The sequence below is a fragment of the Acipenser ruthenus genome, chromosome 38 (assembly GCF_902713425.1).
Source record: "Acipenser ruthenus chromosome 38, fAciRut3.2 maternal haplotype, whole genome shotgun sequence".
NCBI classification, from domain to species: Eukaryota; Metazoa; Chordata; class Actinopteri; order Acipenseriformes; family Acipenseridae; genus Acipenser; species Acipenser ruthenus.
This window is the reverse complement of record NC_081226.1, coordinates 2,503,346-2,525,126: the sequence shown is the minus strand read 5'-3', so window position 1 is coordinate 2,525,126 and position 21,781 is coordinate 2,503,346. Positions and strand designations below refer to the sequence as shown.

Below are 21,781 nucleotides of genomic sequence, written 5' to 3'. Positions count from 1 at the left end.
GCCTCGCTGCAGTTTTCAGACGGGGTGCCAGGCAGATGAATTACCCGAGTTCAATTCTTACTGGATTCATTTTTTTTCTTAAAGCATAGCATCTTTTTTAATTGCTTTTCTATGTGAAGAGAAAGGGGACAACAACCAGCAGGTAACAGCTGCACTTTGAAGTGTGTTTAATCACGTCTACATGTAAAAAGTTCATCATGTTAACTTCTGCATGCATTTGTATACGTCTGTGGATTTGCACTATATTACACAAGTATGCAATTTCAGAAGTATTTATTTGCTGTTGTCTCAGGGACACAAAACAATGGGTTACAATAATCATCTTTTGCACATAAGCAAAGAAGGGGAAAAACACATCACAAGTAATGACAGCAGTAACCCGCAATAACTATCATAGCATCTTAGTTCTAACCAAGGCTTTAGAATCCATATTCAGGGATGGAAATAGGACAGCAGTTTCACCCATTCCAGGTTGTACTGGGAGCTTGATTAGCCACAGTCTACAGATAACAAGCTCAGGTGTGTCTTATTAAACCAGGAATGGATCAAACTGCTGTGCAATGGGAGTCCTATTTCCATCCCTGCTTTGTCAGGTTGGGTCTTAAAGGATCCCAATGATTCAACATCAACATACCCTTGTAAAGAACACTTTGTAAAGAAGTGTTCAAAGTCTGTCTGCACTTAACAGTGTCCTCTGGTCTTGATTCCTGTGTTTGTTAGGTTTAGCTTTGTCAACTTCTTTTAGGATTTTCAATACTTGAATCAAGCCCCCTCCTAACTCTTCTACGTGCTATGCTAAATAAATTCAGTTCCCAATTTTCACAGCTCATTCCTTTAAGCCCTGGGATTAGTGTGGCTGCTCATAGCTGGACTCTCTCCAAAGCCACAGTGTCCTTTTGTGCTCTGGTAAGAAGCAGATGAACCATTCCTGTATCAACTGTGAACCCTCTGGTGTTTTTTCAGAGTTCCCGACTCCCGAAAACTTCTCCCACAAACGGTGCAGAGGTAGGGCGTCTCTCCCGTGTGAATCCTCTGGTGTTTTTTAAGATCCCCGGTCTGTCGAAATTTCTTTCCACAATCGCTACAGTGATAGGGGGTCTCCCCACTGTGGATTCGCTGGTGTTTTTTCAGGGTTCCTGACTGATTGAAACTCATTCCACATTCGTTACAGTGATAGGGAGTCTCGCCTGTGTGAATGCGTTGGTGCTTTTTAAGGGTCCCCATCTCCCGGAAACTCTTCCCACACTCAGTGCAGTGGTAAGGTGTTTCTTCAGTGTGGATTCGCTGGTGTATTTTAAGAGTGCCAGCCTCGCGGAAATTCTTCCCACACACAGTGCAGTGATACGGCGTCTCTCCTGTGTGAATTCGCCCGTGTTTCTTAAGCGTGCCAGACTCTTTGAAACTCTTCCCGCAGTCAGTGCAGTGAAAGGGTGTCTCTCCTGTGTGAATTCTCTGGTGTTTTACAAGGTGGCCCAAGCGGCTAAAACTCTTCCCACAATCGTCGCAGCGATGCGGGGTCTTTCCTGCATGACCTCGCACGTGGTTTTTAAGGGTGTCCATCGAACTGAAGCTCTCTCCGCATTCAACGCAGCAATACAGGGTCTCCTCTGAAAGGTCTTTGTCTTGGTGCACGCCCTGTATGTGCTTCTCAAGGTGCTGACTCCCAGTGAAAGAGATTTTGCCGTGAGGACAGGGATAGGAATCACTTTCATGCGCCACTACAAGAAAGACAGAAGAGACAGTTAGTTTATAGGCCAGTACTTATACATTTTTTGGGGGGTCCTCCATTTTATGGCTTCTTTGTAGCTCTGGACTCTTGACCGGAGGGTCGTGGGTTCAGTCCCAGGTGGGGGACACTGCTGCTGTACCCTTGAGCAAGGTACTTTACCTAGATTGCTCTAGTAAAAACCCAACTGTATAAATGGGTAATTGTATGTAAAAAATAATGTGATACCTTGTAACAATTGTAAGTCACCCTGGATAAGGGCATCTGCTAAGAAATAAATAATCTGCTAAGAAATAGAACTTAGTTCTTCACTCCACAAAGTCAACTGATAATGACAAACAAAAACCACAGCTTGTAGAGGACAATCCTGTTGGAATCAACAAAGAAACTTGACCTTTTTTCTTTCTATTTCTACTTTGCACATTGCAGCACTGTTGTTTTTGGTCCTGTTTTAAGTGCAGTATACCTGTTTTACTTACATGTTATCTGACTGGATAACTCCTGTTTATTGCTAGACAGCTGATGCTTCCTCTGACTGGATCCCAGTTCAGTTCCCTCCTTTTCAGCATTAGCATGTAAGTCCTCAGACCTCTCTCCTTTAATGCAGGCAGACTCTGGCTCAGGTACCTCCATCACATGGACAGATCCTAACTCACTGACGTCTTCTGCAAAAGAACAGCATTCCAGTTCAGGTGCCTCCTCTTTAACATGGATACATCCGATCTCACTGATATCTCGAGCAATCAGATCAGTTTCCAGTTCAGGGTCATTGACCTCCTCTTTAATGTGAACACGTTCCAGTCCAGGGACCTGCTTTGGAATTGTTGCGCAGTTCTGTTCTGGAATCTTACCAGGTTCCATCCTCCGCTGTCTCTTCAGCACCTGTGTGTGAAAGGAAAGAGAATTAGTGAACCCACATTGTAATCCATCTCAAACCAACTGATCTGAAGCAGCTATTTAAAAAATGAAACCATTTGTACTCTTATGTTTTGGGTAGAATGTTGTGGTGTGTAGATATAAAAAGGTTTATAAGGTTTAAAATGTTTTGTCATCAACGTTTTGGTCACTCTGGGCAAAACTGTACTTCTTAAACTAGATGAGGTGCTGTAGATATTGTATTATTTATTTATTTATTTATTGTACATTATTATTTGTTTATTTAGCAGACGCCTTTATCCAAGGCGACTTACAGAGACTAGGGTGTGTGAACTATGCATCAGCTGCAGAGTCACTTACAATTACGTCTCACCCGAAAGACGGAGCACAAGGAGGTGAAGTGACTTGCTCAGGGTCACACAGTGAGTCAGTGGCTGAGGTGGGATTTGAACCGGGGACCTCCTGGTTACAAGCCCTTTTCTTTAACCACTGGACCACACAAATCTTTTTGTAACATTAATTATAGAGGGCGAGAGATGTTAAACAGTCTTTATTTTTAGTACTGTTTATCTTGGAATAGAGTGCTTAAAGTTACGGGAGAAAAAAAAATATCAAATGATTAATAATTTTTTTTGTCAGTCAAAAACTCTGAAAACATGTGTCTAACTAAATCTGACCAACATTTTAGCTAACACCTTTAGTTTGATATATTGAGTTTCTTATAGTGTTAGAACTTCAAGATTAACTCTAAACTGTGGAACAGAAAATGACTACATATTTCCAATATTGTCCAAGGATTTGAGTTAATAAAAAATAAATAAATTAGATGACCTAGCGGGCAACAGCCTTTTGGGGTTTCTTATTGTCAATACAAAAAATACAAAAGGACTGCTGTCAGTAGTTTAAAATCAGGCTGAAGACATTTACATATTGCTTTTGTATAACTGTTATTGTCGTTACGAGAAAGGGAAAGAGGGTAGTTATATTTAAAAACGTATTTTAAGGCGCTACAGGCCTAAGTGCGAGCATTAAGACCACAGTCTTAAATTACACGCCACATTTAAAATGATTTGAATTTAACGTAGTACAGTAACTTCTAGATACTTTACTTAATATTTATGGCGCACCATACTACTTTATTGTGTTTGGCTGTAAATATACTAAGGTAAACATTGTGTTTGGTTTTACCATATATGCATAATAATATATACCTCCGAAAAAGAATCGCTATGTAAAATACAGTTATGTGTTGGTAACGTTATCGACATCGATTATTACCTTGACAACGATATAAGGACGGCGTTCCACTGCGTTTTTCAGTAAATCTTTTTTTAATATATAAAAGAGAACTGTGTTTTTGAGTCTGACTCGTGTGGTGAGGTTAAATAGTTGAAAATATCTCACACCACGCAACTCGCTTTGTTGTGGTTCTCTCCTTCCGACAATGCCGCATAAACCCGCCCACTTCTGACTCTCATTGGCTAATGTGGTTCAGTTTGCTCTAGACAGCTTTACGTCAGACTCATTTTCCCTGCCTGTATTTCATTTCGCTTCTGCCAGATCAATTTCAAGGCGAGGTTCGTTGATAGATGAAATGGTAGCCGTATCATTCCAGAGATGATAGACAAAGAGAATGAGATGTGATCCCTTTTTTTGGACTAACTAAACAATAATTACAAAATTAATCACGAGGTCCATAAGAGACGTGCAACTGACGTCATTCTGGCGCCAATATATTGTCAGTATAGTGTAGTAATATCGTGCTTAGCAGGAGCCAAAATGGCAAACATAGGGCTGGAGTTTCATTACCTTCTGCACGGTTAATGGCACAACGTTGTTCCTGGCTTGTTCATGGTGTATTTAGATTTTCTGAAACTGAAAAATAGTGTATTGTAAAAAGACATTCCTAGCTGGTGTGCTTGTTGCCAGCAAGTGATGTGAATAACGTGACACACACTTTACAATATGTATGTGTGTGTGTGTGTGTGTGTGTAATCATACGGTTTTGTGATAGAATGAGCTATCTTTATGGAAATAAATCTAGTGGCATAACATTAAGAACCAGGGCCCATAACTATTGACATCTGTGTATCATAGTTCAGTGTTATTCATTGGCCGGTCAGTTTTGGACTGGATTAGCGTCACTTCATCAGTCAGAACAGCGGTACGGCGTCTCTTCTGCGTGAAATCGCTGGCAAGCTCCACCAACTAATAAAACTCTTCTCCACAATCCTTAAACTCATACAGTTATACATGTCTAAAATATATCGTTACTGTACACATTTGTGATGTAATTCGTGTAGCAGGAAATCCCTATTTAATGTTATGTACCTAGTCATTTTTTTTTTTTTTTGCAATAAAAAATGGTTAGATTTTCAGTTTTCGCGCAGTTTAATCGGTTGTGCGGTGACCAAAGGGTTAACTCCTCCTAATTAGTTTGCAGATTCAGCTGAGAGATTTCCATAGGCTTGTTAGTTCTTGGCAGAAGCTGCTGTTTTCTACAAAGCCGACACCATTTATATTTTTCTCCGATTGGAATTCGTTTGATACAGTTATGTATGAGGTAAGATGCGTTTAACCTATTTCAGGAAGAGTTCACCTGGTTTACCGTGCAGAAAAAAATAAACACACTGAAGCTGTGAATGTAATAACATTAAACACGAGAACACAACGGAAGATAAACTGTCTAAACGTTTGGTTGTCTAAAGCAGCATTTGTGTTTTGAATAGTGCACATACTCGATTGACTGGGGTTCTGAAATTTAAAAAAAAAAACTCCATACGGCTACAAATGAAAATGTTTTGGGGGAAAAAAGTGCTTTGCGCATTTAAAAAAAAAAAAAAAAAGTTATTTTATTTTTAATGAAACGTCATCTAAATTATAATTGCGTGTTGAATTACTGTTTCACAGGTCCATGACGTACTAAAATACAAACTTAACACATAACGTGTTCTCAAATATTTTCTCTCTAGTTCAAACTATTCAATAGCGTTAGGTTTATTGCATGAGGTTATTGCCTGTCAATAGCCAGTTGTTTCGCCAGGTTTCAATCGGAGGGTTTACACCTGGTGCACTATATAGACTATCCGGTAGAGGGCACTGTTATTATTATTTATTTCTTAGCAGACGCCCTTATCCAGGGCGACTTACAATTGTTACAAGATATCACCTTATTTTTACATACAATTACCCATTTATACAGTTGGGTTTTTTACTGGAGCAATCTAGGTAAAGTACCTTGCTCAAGGGTACAGCAGCAGTGTCCCCCAGCTGGGATTGAACCCACGACCCTCCGGTCAAGAGTCCAGAGCCCTAACCACTATTCCACACTGCTACCCTACCCCACTGTTGGATTGGGTCAATGAGTGGAATAATAACTCCATCTCAGGGTTCTGTGGCAGTTCTTGCTGTTCCCTGTTTGCAGGTAGCTGAGGAGAGTGAGAGAGACCCTCGCCCTGCGCTCCACACCAGTCAGGGGAAGGAGTGGGATCGTATGGAAAAGGAGGTAGGTGTATAAAGTACTGTGTATCACAGGCAGAACGGATAGGTTTGGTTTAAAAAAAAAAAAAAGTGACACATGCCATAACTGTGACAAAACAGGGATGGAAATAAGACTCCTGTTGCATAGCAGTTACATCAGGTTTTACTACGAACTTGATTAGCTCCAGCGGATAGGTAACAAGCTCAGGTGTGTCTCATTAAACTCATAGTAAAACCAGGAATTAATCAAACTGCTACACAATGGGAGTCTTATTTCCATCACTGCAAAGGGCAAGTTGATGATCATAACATATGCATTGAATGTACAGAATAGAGTAAGAATTATGAAATGAAATGTTCAATCTCAACTTGATGAGTGATTCTCCAGATGTCTGCATCAATTTGTGATGTACATATTATTATTTATTTATTTATTTATTTCTTATCCAGGGCGACTTACAATTGTTACAAGATATCACATTATTTCACATTATACATTATTTCACATTATACAGATTTTTAAAAATTATAAAAACTAAAAAGGAGTCCTTAATGTTGTTGTAACACACATAACGTGAAATGGGCCTAAGGAATCATTTAGATAGCTTACCCAGAAGTTCCTTATTGTCAGTGATTGTGATTCGTGGTTTGGTTGTTTGCAGGTAGAGGAGAATGGGGAGGAACGTGATCCGTCCCTAAACACCAGTCAAGAGAAGGAGGAGGAGGAGGAGGAGGAGGACTGCCCTTCTGATCAGGAGGTCTGCATCTCCCCACAAGAGAGAAACCATGCACTGGTCTCCCAGCCTCTCACCCCTGGAGCCCTGGGCTCCAATCAAGCTGCTCGGGTCACAAGTGAAATGAGTTTCATCAATGGACATTAATCCAAACACCACCACCACAATTCCACACATGTGGTGTCAATTGCAACATGCTCTTACTTAGACCACTGTGTTGGTGCTAAATTGAGGTCTGGTTCAACCACAGTTACACCACCCCACAAATCCTGACTCATTTCAGATGCATCAGTTTTAGCGGTCTCACTGCTAAAAGAAAGGAAATTGCATTTTAATGATTAAAAAATCTCACTGGGATGTTGTGACCTGCGCTATTGGCAGTCTCTGCCAGGTCTGAATTGCATGCAGGTGGGCACATTGAGAGCACCTCACAGCTTTAATGCACCTCGATCCTGACCCGAGCACCCACCATGTGCACCAAGTCTGCCAGGGCAGTGTTGCCAGCGAGTGTGATTGATGGTTTGTTGTTTTCAGGTAGAGGTGAGAGAGGCAGAACCAGTGCCTGCCCTCAACACCAGCCAAGGAGAACTTTCAGATGAGGAGGTACAGAATATAAACGATGTTCCTTAAAAATGCTGCTTCTCTCTTGCAAGACTATTCATGGTTTGGCAAATGATGGCCTCTTGGTTATTCTAAGAACTCTATTTTAAAAAACCTTTCAAGGGCTTTTAGTTTTCAAGCTCCTTCGTTTTGAAACTCGCTTTCAAATTGAATCCGGGATACTAAGTGTACTTTCAAGCTGTCACAAGATGGCGTCATTATTAACAAAAGTACTTATGTTGTTGATACTGTACATTGACCGAAACTATGAATTAATATCAAATTCATTAATATTTCCCAAGATCTCGACCAATAAGGAGAAGCACTGGAGATTGGGTTCGGAAGACCCTAATGACACCTTGGTGTTTGATTTTAGCGAGATGGAGAGCGCCCTCTTGATGTTGGAGTCGTGTACTGCAGGAAGGAAGCACAGTATGGAAATAGTGGAGAAGAACATGCGTGAAGCGGAACCACCCAGTATTGGCTAAATTTCAAACAGTACATTATACAAGGTTTTGTGTTTTCTTTTGTTAGTAGTTAAAATGTGATATGAAATATTAAAATAAATGTAATCTATATTTGAACAAAATAAAAATTCTGATTCATTTCTTTATTAAATGCAAGTATTTTCATGGCTTTACCTTCACCACACTCTGCCAGTCTCTGTGGGTCAATGGCAGCTCACCAGTGGTTTAGTCCATTTCGAGCAACTAACTGAGAAAATCCCAAATAAATGATTTAAATGAGTTCCAATTGTAGCGTACCTAAGAAAAAAGTAAAAAAAAAAAATTCCTTGTCAGAGCTGCTTCTAGTTTGTGAACAGTGCCTGTTATCTGAATGGAGCAATACTACTGAATTGTCTGTGTCTCAGGTTTGTTGCTGAAAAATGTTGAGCACCCATCAAGGTGACTGGCTGTGATTGGATGGTTTTGGTGGATAATAAAAACATTTGGACCAACTGTGTCTTTGTTTAGTATTTGCTGTCCAATAGCTTTGTTAGACTGAGTTCTCAGTACTGAAAGTCAAAATGGAAAAGTTGGTACTTGCACGGATTGATTTTAAATTTGATTCACCGGTGATGCGTTGACCTGGCAGCAGACATCTACCGTCTGATAGGAGCCCGCTAGAGCTTAAAGCTGATTGGCTGATGGTACTGAATAGTTTTCTAATAATCGGAAGATCCAGTAAATTAGTTGAACTGGTCTGAAGTGGAACAAGTTAAAATTGAGCATAGGGACCAACCTATAGATCTGTATATAGAAAATAAACCAGGATCCACATTCATTTTCAGAAACATTTATTGTGTGTTGTAGTGCACATATGATTAGCCCCTGTTTTTAGTTTATTTACAAAATAGTGTATGTAAAATTATTTATACCATTTAATATATATGGACTTGTTTATAGATTTAAAAAAGATATATAATATTCAGGTAATATTCAGAGATACTTTGAATAGCATTTCCAACACTGACTACCAAGATAAACACAAGGAACCAATAGTAACAATTTTTAAATTAAATAGACTTGGCACAATATACTGTATGATCTGGTAAGAGCATGACACAATGTAGAACTACTCTTGTCAACGTTAAGGGTTGTCTTTTGTATTGGAAGTTTAAAAAGCTTCTTAAATATACATTAAAGTGCGATATTATATCCTAACTGATGTCATTGTTCCCAGGCACGAGATCCAGCAATCAAACCCTTTTGTTTCTTTTGATGCCATTCTCTAGCAAGATGATATAAAAACAGCATTCATGTGACACGCTTTGATTTGCACTTTCTGATTTCTATATTCTGCATTTGTCTTGGTCCTTTTTTTATGAACCTAAAAATACTTATTTTTCACCTTTTGTAATGTGTTCCCACTTTCTGAAAAAGGGAACCATTAGTTACAAGCTATTGATAAATGTAATCCGATTACAGTAATCCGTTTACAGTAACGTAACCCATTACTCCACAACACTCCACCAATGCACATGTAAATCGTGATTTGTTAGAAGCTGGTTATATGGGGAAATAATCTTCTCTATGTTGCCCTTGGGTTTGCGTAAGGTTTCATCATTTCATAACACTGATCAAAACTTGGATTAGTTTCTGTCTTGAGATCATCTTTAAATTGCATGACTATGTCTTTGATCTGATCCTTTTTGAAGGCCAGCATGCTCTTCACCAGTTCAGCCTCCAGCTCCATTTCATAGTTCTCCTGTTCTGTAGGATAGAGGTTCCACTTACAGCCCTGTCTGATGTGGCAGCCTCGGACTTTGTAGAGTACTAGAGAGATTAACGACAGGAAGCAGAGAGCTCCGATACCAAACATCTGGTGGAAAAGGAAGAAACTCTTTTTAATAATATAGTTTTAGTATTGCTATTTATTAAAATCAATTGGATGTTGCATTACTGTCTCGTGGACCTTTGTATTTACATGTTTCAAAAGTGGCAATCAGCAAGGTGTTTTTTTTTTTTTATTTAGAGTGCCCATTATAAGTGTTATTTACCCTATTGTCTGCATAATTGTGCCCAGTAATACAGAAAAGGGAGCTATAGAAATGATGGTATGAAAGCTAAATTAATGGTGATTTTTTGTCTAAAGCCCCTTTTACACTGGCATGCACTACCCGGGTCAGATTTCATACGGCTTTTGATAAATGGATCGCTGTGACCCGGGTCAACCCGAGTATGACCCAGGTATGTGGTTTCACACTACGTGAGATTGTGACCCGAGTATCCAGAACCTGGGTCTTTTTAAATGAGTGAACTTGAATAAAATCTTGCTCTTGAGTTGAAATATAGAATGTTTAAACAGAAGTCATATTTTCATATCAGCAGAACTAATTTGAAAGTGGTATGTGTCCTAGGTAGGCTATTCTTGATAATGATAATGATAATGATAATGATAATGATAATGATAATGATAATGATAATGATAATGATAATGATAATGATAATGATAATGGAAAGAAGCCATCATATCCCTTGTTTTCATTGCCTTTATATATACTGCATAGCTTTTAACCATGTATTGAAGTGGTGTAAATGTACTAGACTTAATTAGATTTTAAGAGTAGCATATCCAATGACTAGCTAGTTTAACCATCTTGTTGGTAAATTTGTGTGATCTGTAAGGAATTTCATTCATAACAAAAAAAAATTACAAAAAATGGCACATACTTACTTGGGACCAAACCATCAGTAGTTCTAATCTTGCATCTTTTGACAGTGCTTTCTTTGTGAACTGTATTTCTGTGCCGTTCACCGACATTGCACAGACAAAATACCTGCCATCTAGAAACAAAATGACACACCAGCAAGCGCCTGGGTAGAAAATGGATAGGCATGTTTTGACCGAGCAATTGCATTTAAACCTGCCACAGCAGATCCTGCTTCTCTCTTGAAGACCTGCACTGAGGCAGATCAACAAAAAAAACTGGACCCAGAAAACAAAAGGCAACGTTAACTCTGTTCCAGTAAATATCACTCAGGCAAAAGAAATTATCGTCCAACAAATCCTCTAAAAAATAAAGAACAATTACCACAGTCATTTCTTGATTAATTCCATGAAACTGAAGTTAAACGTGTCAAGCGACTTCAAAGATTTGAAGACATCCATTGCAAAATGTGTCTTAGTCTTAGAAGATGCATATTCCTCCTAGTTAAGGCAGAAGCTCCTTTATATATTTGTAAGTACTTGTTCCTGTTAAACAGGTAATGTATGCATTTTTTTTTAATTTGGGTGGGGATAAACATTCATAGTGTAGTTACACTTCCAGCCAGAGTTGTAACTAGAGCAGGGCAGCCGCCTTAGACTCAAAGCTTTTATTTTGTGGTCCTCAATGTTTTCTCTTTTCAGCTGTTATGTAAACACCCCATTGGGTGCATTTTCGTGTTTTGACCGCAACAGAACCGGTTAAGCGACCTTTGACCAAGAACCTATGAATGTGACCACAACACAAGAACGGACCCGGTCATTAAAGATGGGTTTAAGTTCCAGTAAAAAATGGTTTGATATACCCCAAAAAATAAGCACATTTGATTTGCAGTTTACTTCACATATAACAGTTACATTTCATAGAGTCACACAAGGCTGAGTGGAGACGATTGTGTAAATGTGTTTAATATTTTAATGTAAGATGGTCTGTGTAGATTATAAAGTCATGTATAATAATGGGGCTGAACCAGGTTTAGCACGGTGCGTGGTTGTAACCACGTAGAACAGCGTCATATGCACCTTTCTGTGCTCAATTATCTAGCAGGTAATGACCACTGCATAGGACATTAATGCTGAAATATATGGTAAGCTGCAAATATACCATGAGAAACTTTTGTACGGGAGGCTAAATGTTAGAACTAATTGCATAATATTTACCTTGTTTTGAACATTCAGTGTAAGATAATGGTGTGCATATAACCGGGCGGGGGCTAGGCACTGCCAAGCAAGCGTTTTAACCACTATACAAAAGAGCTGCATTCGTGGTTATAGAGCTCTTAACCTCATCTCATCTCACCGTCTGCGGACAGAATCTGCAACAGCAGCGCAACACACAACGCTGCCAGTTACATGTACCTGTAAATACATTCTGGAATATCCAATGACTAGCTTTATTTATAGATGAAGGCATTTTAACTTTCATTTTGAATGACGAGGGGGAAAAGAATACGAATACATGTGGGTGTGACACTGGAAATTCCAGAAAGCAAAACAGAAAGTGATCTATTTAGATCTTTGATTGACCTATACCCTGCTGGGCTTCTATTTCATTTCAAACTATTTTTTTTTCTGTGTGTGTGCACGGGGCTGGGGTGGTCATTGTCCAGTGTCTGGGATTAGGGTACTGTTCTGTAGGAACTGCCCGACTGTCACAAGGTTGTCTAGTTGTTTTGCAGGTAATGGTATTTTAACTTTCATTATGACCAACATGAAACGTATGGCGTATTTACAGTTTACAGTAAACGCATGTGGTATTAGATCATTTGTAAAATAGAATTTGAAGCACCATTTAGTACACATACAATAAAATTGCAAGTATCTACAGCTGTGGTATCTATACCTAGAATTTTAACATAATTTAGATCTATTATCCATCATGTAATCAAAGAAACTACACAATGATATTATAAAAGGTTATCGGAAGCCATAATAGCAGTACAGTGTTTCATGTTAGATCTTGAAATGTCACATTTTTCAATGTGTGTCAGTTTGTCATTAAGTATATGGAAAACTACAAAGCGGTATGTAATTAAAAATGTTAACGTAACATTATTCATCAGCTTTCATTCAACTTTATGATGCAACGTTTTTATTTTACTGGGTGATGCAAAACATTTCCACAAAACCTGCTTCAAAATATCTGCAATAGATAATTCAGCATTTCAAGTACATTTCTATGACTTGCAGCCATTGACTCATTTTAACTGTACTTCATGCAGCCTCTTTGCAGAATTACAGTAAGTTTGTGCAGATTCTGATGACCCCTGTAGGTTTGCAGAGTACCTGCTGTATAAGAATCTTAAACCTCATGAGAACTAGTTAGTCGGTGTCAAAGAATATATGTTCCTTCGGAATATTTGCAACCCCTTACTTTTTGTAGCACAGTAATCTTTATTTGCACACAAGTCAATACCCATGCATTTTCAACTAAAACCTTAATTTTAAGACCACTTTCCCTAACCCTAGCCCGCTCTGACAGGTCCAGTCTCAACTACAATAAAGCATGATAACAGCCTGCAAACACTGCTCCCGTGCCCTAGCATTACACAGGAATAATGTACATGAAAATAAAAAACAAACATGCATGTACGGGGGAACAAATATTATCCGAATTCCAAAAGCAGGATTACGATTCGGTGCATGTTACATGTTACATGTATACTTGTTCATTGGGTTCTCGCTCCATTCTGGCAAAGCTGCCAGTTTGCTGGTCACTGTGTCACTAATGGGCCACCCCCAGGCTTTGAAGAATGGAGCCAGATTCTTGTTTACTGCTTTGGAAAAGGTCTCAGCCCACATGTTCATCTTGCCATCCCTGTCATTGCAGAACGTTTTCATCTCATGGTAGTCTGCGTAGACCTTCTTCAACGCATCCCAGCCGAACCCTTCCTGCAACTAAAGAGCACAGGCGTAAAGGTTAGCCGGTTCAGACAACTCCTCCCCTGGACTCCGCACAAATGTGTTACATTTGAACTCGGGGAAATTGTCTTTTAGAAGTAATACAAAAATAAAATAAAAATCATTCAATGAATCCATTGATAGACGTGTTGATTTCAAAACAAGAAAAGCGGTCCTCCCTTATGTTTGTAATTGGGTACCAAATCAGTTTTAAAAGCTGTTTGAAAGAATATTTTCCATCCATCCAGTGAGCTGACTTTTTTACTGCAGTACCAAGGCCATAAACTTTTCATATTTTAAACACCATTTTTTTCTGAAAAGATAAGACGCAAGCTTACCTGAAGGTACGTCTCCAAAGCAGTCCAGACACTCCAGTTTTGAAGCTGGGCTCCATTCTCCAGGTATTGGCGGACAGTGTTCTCCCGTATCTCTCGTTGCATGTTTCCGTGAGCTTCGTGTCTGGGGATATTTAGCACCGTCTCATGAATGTAGACAGACCAGATGTTACAGGTGGCCTCTGTGGTGTGTGGAGGAAACTCCCAGCACCCTCTCTGTTGGTTGTGGCCAAGCTCATGAATGGCGCCCCATATTCCGTTCTTTGTTATGATATCAACGTCAAGAATCTCCTTTCCCGAGCACAGGTGCATCATAACGGGGTATCCAGCATGCATCCATCCTAAATCCGGACAAGAAGAATCATGAATCACATATTCTGGCATCTGGTACTATTAACGATAATGTTATCATAGCATTTGCGCTATTGTATAACATGTTGGATCATATCTGAACACCCTGGAGTTTGTTATTGGGCTAATACAATGGCACATCCCAATCCTACCTCACTCCTAGCAAAGTGAATTCGGTTGTCAATGTAATCAGAGTGGTTCCGAAAGGGGGGAGGAGATTATCATTTGCATATCAATGCCCAAAGATGTGAAACAGTTTCCATTATAGTATGAAGGTGGAATTTGATAAAGATCATATCAGAGAATTGCTTAGAACCACCTGCGAATGCTATTATTCTATGATCTCTGCATGCTGCCGATTAAGTTTGAACCACACTGTTTTTATTGTGTTGTTTGTTCATTGCAATGTTTTTTTTATACTTTGTGATCGTCTGTATTTTCCAGGACCCCCTTGTAAACGAGGCCTCGGTCTCAATGTGTAAATCTCCTGGTTAAATAAATAGAGCAATAAATAAAACGAATGGATAAATGATCCAAACAAACTGATAAACACTTGCCATGAGAGATCTGAACATCAGCCACATAGCGTTCTTTCCTCGGGAATCTGTGAGGAATGCCAGCCAGCTCAGCAATGCCTTTCATGATCTTGTCCCACAGTGTTGCGAGAGTGTCAGGGTTGTCTAGACCGCGCACTTCCTCAGATGGGATGGAGATGATGATGTTATCAAATTCCAACTCAGCCCACGGAGCAGGGTAGTGGCGGACAGTCTGCAGCCAATCCGAGGTACTGGTCTCTCCTGCAATGATACAGTGTGGAAAATTATTCATTACACCCCATCAGACCTGGGGTCGATTACACCATACCACTGAGGCTTATAGTACTTACCTCCTTTGTAATAGGGAGCCATGACCGCCTCTTCCACAGTTATATCCACTGGACCGAGCTTGGCTCCCTTCGGCACTATGATGTAGATCAGACCCCCCCACAAGTTGGAAACCTTAATCTTCTCCTGGTCGATCCCAAACCTCTGTGTGACCACGGGAGCACGCTTCAGCACGTCTGCGTTATTCAGATTATCACACTGACAACCAATCTGCACCTGCAATGCAAAACGACTCCAATCAGCTTCCCACCAGAGCCCCATTCATTAGAACCCACAGTTTCCAACAGCATGATAAAGCCAGCAGATTGCTCTAAAACAGCACCTAGCATGATAGAGTTAGCCACTGTCACTGTTTTAACAACGCATCAACTGTGATGCCATGTATTTGTAATTGAATCTTACCTTGAAGTTGCATCCAACCAGTTTTGAGGGAACGTAAATGTGTGTGGGCTTCCCGGGAGGAAGAAAAAGGCCTGTACTTCTCCAAAGTTCATCAGCTATTCCAAAAAAGAAATCAATAAAGAGACTCAGAAGAAAATCATCAAGTAGATTTTCTATCTATTTATATAGTAGCAGGGCTCTCGGTACAATGCCGAATTAAAACTTTAGCAATAGGGCCCCCGCTGTTTGAGTTACCTTCATTTGTTGCATCAACTCGAACTTGTACGCCAGACACAGTTGGCAGGTTGGGCATGTCTTTGATAATATAATGAAGAATGGCATCTGGATCAGGGGTCACGTTGTAGAGCTCCATGCCCAGGTTGAGCAGAACATTGTCCTTGAAGTCTTTCACTGGACACTCATCGCACACCTTAGGGATCAGAGTAGCATACATGTATATTAGCATTAAAGTGACCAAGGCTTTAGCATAGCAACTTTCATGTTGTGGGTGTTTATTATAGTTGAGTAGAAGATGCCTAACCCAAATTTGTTGATCTTGATGCCTGGAAATAGGAATATAAACTTGTCTGGGACTAGAAAAGGTTGTTGGGTCCATCAAGACTCTACTAGCACACCATTTACACAATATTATACTTTGTGTACTGTTATTACAATCTCACACAAAACATGAGATTGATTTCAATATACAACTATGAGTTTTGAATTACTCCAGTAACCCATTTGATTGATGATGGTTCCTGGTATTTCTGAATAAAGTGATATCCTTTCTGTGACTTCCTATGCTTGTGTTTGAAATCAAATGGGGTGCCAAACTCCAGCCCTCAAGGGTCTTCTCGGTTTCATTCCGACTTAAGCTCTCAATGAACTTAACTGATTTCATTATTTGTTCAATTGAACATGTTTAATATTTTTACAGTTGATTTAAAAAAACGCACTTGATTCAAGGTGCACTAGCTGCGAAACATTTTGAGACCTGGAGAAAAGTGTTAAATTTGTCCAATTAATCAAATAATTAGACCAATTAATTAATTAATTGAGCACTCCAGTGGAACAAAAGCCAGAAGACACCGTGGTCCTCCAGGAGCCGAGTTTGACACCCCTGGGTGAAGGTTGAAGTTCAAACCTGAGGGACCCCCGACGTTTTCAGCAGCTGGGTTAGAAGCTGGCGAATGGAATCGTACGAAGGGCTGTGCTCTGCCTTCATTCTCAGGAACGAGGAGCAGTCCTGACCCAGCTTCTTCAAGTAAGACGACTCATGTTCCGCCAACTCCTTCTCTTCCAGGACATGTTCGGCAAACTTGGACAGCATTGTCCTAAAATGGTAGGCCTTCATGGCGTGCTCGACGGATTCTGGGGCTTTGTAAGTACGACCCTCAAGGGTTGAGGAGAGGATGCCTAACCCAAATCTGTTGAGGATCTGGTTGCCTGAGAAGAGCATAAAAAATGTTGGGAATGAGAAAGGCTGGTAACACTTCACGGGTCTCCAATTATGTGTAGTAACACATAATTACAATGTTATTATGTACTTGTCAATCTTTTTGCACGATATATGCAAGCACACAATTATCAGAAATGGGATAAGGTTATATTATGCAAAATAATTTACACATCAAGTACATTGTAACTATGCATAATAACACTAATTGTGTAAGTACACATGTATTTACTAAGTATCTATGTAAATACACAGTAATTCGTCCTACTTTTTGTTCTGAATTTTACTGAGATTACAGTCCACATCCTATGCTAGGTTAGAAGGCTTGGTGGTCAAGTGGTTAAAGAAAAGGGGCTTGTTACCAGGAGGTTCCCTATTCAATTCCCGGCTCAGCCACTGACTCACTGTGCGTGATCCTGAGCAAGTCACTTCATCTCCTTGTGCTCTGTCCTTCGGATGGGACGTAAAACCGAGGTCCTATTACAACTGACTCTGCAGCAGCAGTTGACGCATAGTTCACCCCCTAGTCTCTGTAAGTTGCTTTAGATAAAAGCGTCCGCTAAATAACCAATTCATAATAATAATAATAATGCCTGAAGTAGCAATACCTGGGTAATCGACCAGCACATTTTGATCTATGTGTTGGTACGACCAATTCCAGGCGTGACCACCGATGAGCAGACCCCCTCCCTCTGCCACAAACTCGTGGATTTCCGATGCATGTTGGCTGCTGTAGGAGGTGCAGCAGTAGACGCTCAGGCCTTCTTTGAAATCAGTCAGCTCGCAGGTGAAGCCATCCTGGCTGTACAGAGCTGGGCCTGACTGGATTTGGGGGTGAAAGCCGATTTGGCCCCTGCGGCCCCCATCGAGCCACCGCATGGCGTTGAAGAGGAAAGGCTTCAGCGGAGCGTGAGACATCAAGCCCTCGTGCGTCATCACAATGACCCGGCCCCTCCCGTAACGAGCCCCCGCTATGAAGGCCTGGTTGTGCTCATCCAGGGCAATGGGGAAAGCCATCGGCCCGTGGACCAGCACAGAAGAGGGGGTTCCACTGCCATTTAACTCAAACTGAGTCACCCCATTCAGTAGGAACTCTAGATCTTCTTTGAAGTCCATCCCTTGTCTGGTTGTGACAGAAGAGAAAACAATCAGACAGACGTTTATTTATCATGGTGCCTTTGGCATGTTTTGGTGTTGATGGTTGCTGTTGGGTATTTAAATGCTTATTGTCTTTCAAGAGAACTTTACCTAATGAATGACATTCATGGATTTATGATCATTTCAATGGGGATTAGGTCAGTGTTTGCGGTAGTGGCTTGTGAATAGGGTTTATTTAAGTGGTTCTGAATATCCAACAATTGTGTTTAATGGAATGAGAAAACAATAGCATAGCCTGTTCAACACAGCTTGAACCAAAAATGTGCAGAGTATATTAGTGACGGGGTAAGGCATTAGCACCATCAACAGAATAATAGACTAATCTAATGTATTTTTCCTGTAGGACATGTAATGACCACTAGTGGCCAGTATTATGAGGATTCTTAAATAAATGGTTGTGGGAAAATTGGCTATAGCTAGATCATTAACATCCAATTTAAGGGTCCCAGCTGTAGACAATATAAAAGAGCAAGCTGGAAGACAAAGGGGAGAGGGAGTTTGAGGAGAGGAAGCAAAACGTGATTTGTGCTGAAAGTTTGTAAAGAGGTCAGAGTGCTTTTCTTTCTTTCTTTTTTGTTCAATGTTATCTTGTGTTCTTCAGCAATTTTGAACTGTGTTTTTTGTTTTGTTTTGTTGAGGTAAAGGGAATAGCTCTCCTCATTAGTTATGGCAGTTCTCTGTTTAGGTAAAGTATATTCCGGCACAGGTTTTTTGTTTGTTTATTATATGAAGAAATCATATTCTGTTATTTTGGAGCAGCGCACTAGAGAGTGCTAAACACAAACGAGCGCAATAGCGTTTTACTCTAAAGCAGGGGTGCCCAATCCTGGTCCTGGAGGGCCGATGCCCTCCTGGTTTTTGTCCAAACTGTACACTAAATGGATTAATTGGACCAATTAAGCTTCTAATAAGGGCTTGATTGGTCCAATTAAGTAATTTAGGGCACAGTTGCAACAAAAGCCAGGAGGGACATCGGCCGTCCAGGACCAGGATTGGGCACCCCTGCTCTAAAGAGTCTTGCTTTGTCTGTCTGCCTCCACCTGCACACACGGGTCCCTACTTGAAATGAGCCGCCTACTTCCAACCACTAGGGGTGCCCTTTCACAATACATAGCTATGGCCAAAGATTTTCCATCACCCTATAACATTAACAAATTTTGCTTCATGAAGTCAAATTAAACCTGCTGAATAATGTTACGTTAACATATTGAATTACTGCTTTGTAGTTTGACAAATTGAATCGAACATGAAATACTATACTACTATTATGGCTTCCGGTAGTCTTTTGCAATATCATTTAGTGATTTCCTGGATTAAATGAAAGATATAAATTGTGTTAATAGTTTGTTTTTTGTTGTTGTTAATTGTCTCAATTATAAAATTCTAGGTAATGCAAAACTTTTGACCATAGCATTGAACTTTCTAATCACTATAGATAGATATATCAGATTACAAGTAATTGCAAACAAAAAAAACACTAGTAAAAAATTATTATTATAAAACATATAAATGATAGAATATACTTACACGACCGACAGCCAGCTTACAGGTATCTTTCTGTCCACTGGACAGAGTCCACATTCAGCGGTATTAGAAGTGAAATAAATACCAGCCACGCTAGTGATCTTGTTGCCGGGGAAACTGGTGAAAGGATGCTGGCCGCAGTTATCGCCGGACCATTGGCAGGCCTCGCCGGCTATCAACAAGCCACCTCCCTGCTTGACAAACGCGATGAGCCTGTCGGCATGCTCCTCATCATAGGCGCTGGTGCAGTAGACCCCCATGCTATCAGAGAAGCAGTCGCTTAACTGCACCTTGTCTCCTGTGTAAATCAGATTGTTGGCTATGAAGGCGAGGTCTGCTTGGATTCCAATAACAGCATCGGGTGTTGGCTTGAGCCACTTGATAGCATTAATGACAAACCAGGAGAGCTTGTGGTCAACCAAATAAGATTCGTGGCCCAGGACCACCATGCGGCCTTTGCCATACTTGGAAGCGGCTATCAAGACCTGGCCTTTGTCATTCATGGCTATAGGAAATGCATCGTCTCCTGTTAGGGCGAGATCACAAGGGTTCTGTTGGCCGGTGAAGTCTAGTTTTTCCACCCCAGCCAGTAGTTTTGCATAGTCAGCTATACACTCCATTCTTCAGCTGCCCTGTAGAAACACAAAGTTCATATTGTTGACAAATGAATCCATTTACTGTTCTAGTAATTAGCAATTATTCTCACTGCCTTACAGTTTCCTGTTATATTATTACTTTGAGGCCGCACAACAGAAAAGAATAGATTTAGTAAGGGTCTATTCCCTAACAGATAGGAGAGAGACTTGAGGTTGTGATCTTTATTTACAATAAAAATTCAAAATAAAAAGACTGAACACACACAACCAATAAAACAAAGTTGGCCTGCAGGCGGCTGAGCGCTACCTCCACTAAAAGGAGGGTCCCACTCCAGGAACCTTCTGCCCAACCCAAATAAACTGAGTGAGAATAGAATCCTCGGGACCCCCATGTGTCCGGTTTTCATGCCAGCGGAGCTTTCAATTACTTAACTAAATCCTTACTTGAACTAATAATTTGCTTAAGTAGACCTTTTTAATTGTTCTCAGCTCCTACAAAATTGCACATTTCAAGTTACTTATACAATTTCAGAGTTAACTTGAACTCTCCATCTGCTTAAGAGGTGAAAACAATTAAAAAAAGGCTTAATTTGGGCAAATTATTAGTTCAATTAAAGGTTTAGTTAAGTAAGTGAGAGCTCAGTTGGAATGAAAACCAGAAGACACATGGTGTCCAGAGGACCGGGTTTGAGAAGCCCTGATCTAAATGAACCCCTGTCTTACAGTTGTGGTTATCCCAGTCTACATACAGTGATAACCCATTGCTCACCCTGCTTCACACTGCAGCCGGCAGAGTTTCCCACAAATTCATCTCTGTTTGCTGAGACGTAGAATGAACAAAGGCTCTGGCTTTTCCTTTATTGACGATGTCCAGGGTTAATCGACAGCCAATTAATCAATTAACACCTGGCCACACCTGTTTCATTACAATGAGATTCAAACTCCCAGCCCTGCCATGTCTAGCACACACTTGTGAATTTCAACTTAATTTACAATCCAAATAAAAATACACTATTTACATGTGCAGGGCGTCTGCCCTGTCACAGGGTTGGATTTTCCAAGCTTGGGGTGGTGTTACCTTCATAATAAAGCAAACTGAAAAAGCAGAGCCCTTATTTTACATCAACTACATTTAGTCCCCCATGAAAAGTGCTGCATATGTTTCCAAATTCTGCAGCAACGGTCCACGATTTCTGCAACAGAAATGCTTGAATTCTCTAGTAGCCTTTTAAAAGTTAAAACCAACCCGCTTATTTTTTTATATATTTTTTTTATAGGGCTGTTTTCAAAGTTTATTACAGTACATGCTAAAAACAATTCCCTCAAATGTCATATTCTTTCAAATAGTGTTGATTCTGAATAAAATTGACTGAAAGAAAAATAAAAATAATAATTTAAAAAAATGTTCTCCATTTTCTCAGGACAGTGTGTCACGTGTTTGAAGTTATGCTTTCCTATTGAAGTAAAGAAAACTGGGCTCTGATAGTTTCTTCAGAAACGACAAGCACGGTCTGCAGTTTACTTCTGTCCTCACATTTCTGGGTATTCCCGAGCACGAGCAGCGGCTGTTTT

The 21,781-nt window shown here is 40.2% G+C and overlaps 3 protein-coding genes across 5 annotated transcripts; 1 reads left to right on the top strand and 2 right to left on the bottom strand.

Moving 5' to 3' along the window:
• Window positions 1-20: 20 nt before the first annotated feature.
• Window positions 21-4,061, bottom strand: LOC131707071 (zinc finger protein 239-like). The gene is made up of 4 exons (XM_059009177.1): window positions 3,881-4,061; window positions 2,578-2,608; window positions 2,206-2,391; window positions 21-1,718 (listed from the first exon to the last, which is right to left on the bottom strand). Exons 2-4 carry the CDS (start codon window positions 2,585-2,587, stop codon window positions 934-936), a joined length of 981 nt encoding a protein of 326 aa, XP_058865160.1. The 5' UTR covers window positions 2,588-2,608; window positions 3,881-4,061; the 3' UTR covers window positions 21-933.
• A 109-nt stretch (window positions 4,062-4,170) lies between these two features.
• Window positions 4,171-8,312, top strand: LOC131707078 (cyclin-dependent kinase 11B-like). Of its 3 annotated transcripts, none has more exons than XM_059009194.1 (5): window positions 4,171-5,165; window positions 6,027-6,111; window positions 6,749-6,840; window positions 7,351-7,419; window positions 7,719-8,312. In XM_059009194.1, the coding sequence occupies exons 1-5, from the start codon at window positions 5,157-5,159 to the stop codon at window positions 7,902-7,904; spliced, it is 441 nt and encodes a 146-aa protein (XP_058865177.1). In that variant the 5' UTR covers window positions 4,171-5,156; the 3' UTR covers window positions 7,905-8,312. The 3 variants fall into 3 exon arrangements, with proteins under 3 accessions (XP_058865177.1, XP_058865178.1, XP_058865179.1); XM_059009195.1 differs by having other exon boundaries at window positions 4,174-5,165; window positions 6,004-6,111; window positions 7,719-8,311; XM_059009196.1 differs by lacking the exon at window positions 6,027-6,111 and having other exon boundaries at window positions 4,708-5,165; window positions 6,745-6,840; window positions 7,719-8,311.
• A 4,681-nt stretch (window positions 8,313-12,993) lies between these two features.
• LOC117433566 (TRPM8 channel-associated factor homolog) lies at window positions 12,994-21,059 on the bottom strand. Its single transcript, XM_059009151.1, has 10 exons — window positions 20,979-21,059; window positions 19,617-20,245; window positions 17,540-18,054; window positions 16,620-16,921; window positions 15,731-15,905; window positions 15,497-15,591; window positions 15,097-15,310; window positions 14,768-15,007; window positions 13,863-14,200; window positions 12,994-13,521 (listed from the first exon to the last, which is right to left on the bottom strand). The coding sequence occupies exons 2-10, from the start codon at window positions 20,231-20,233 to the stop codon at window positions 13,270-13,272; spliced, it is 2,748 nt and encodes a 915-aa protein (XP_058865134.1). The 5' UTR covers window positions 20,234-20,245; window positions 20,979-21,059; the 3' UTR covers window positions 12,994-13,269.
• Between the last annotated feature and the right edge of the window lie 722 nt (window positions 21,060-21,781).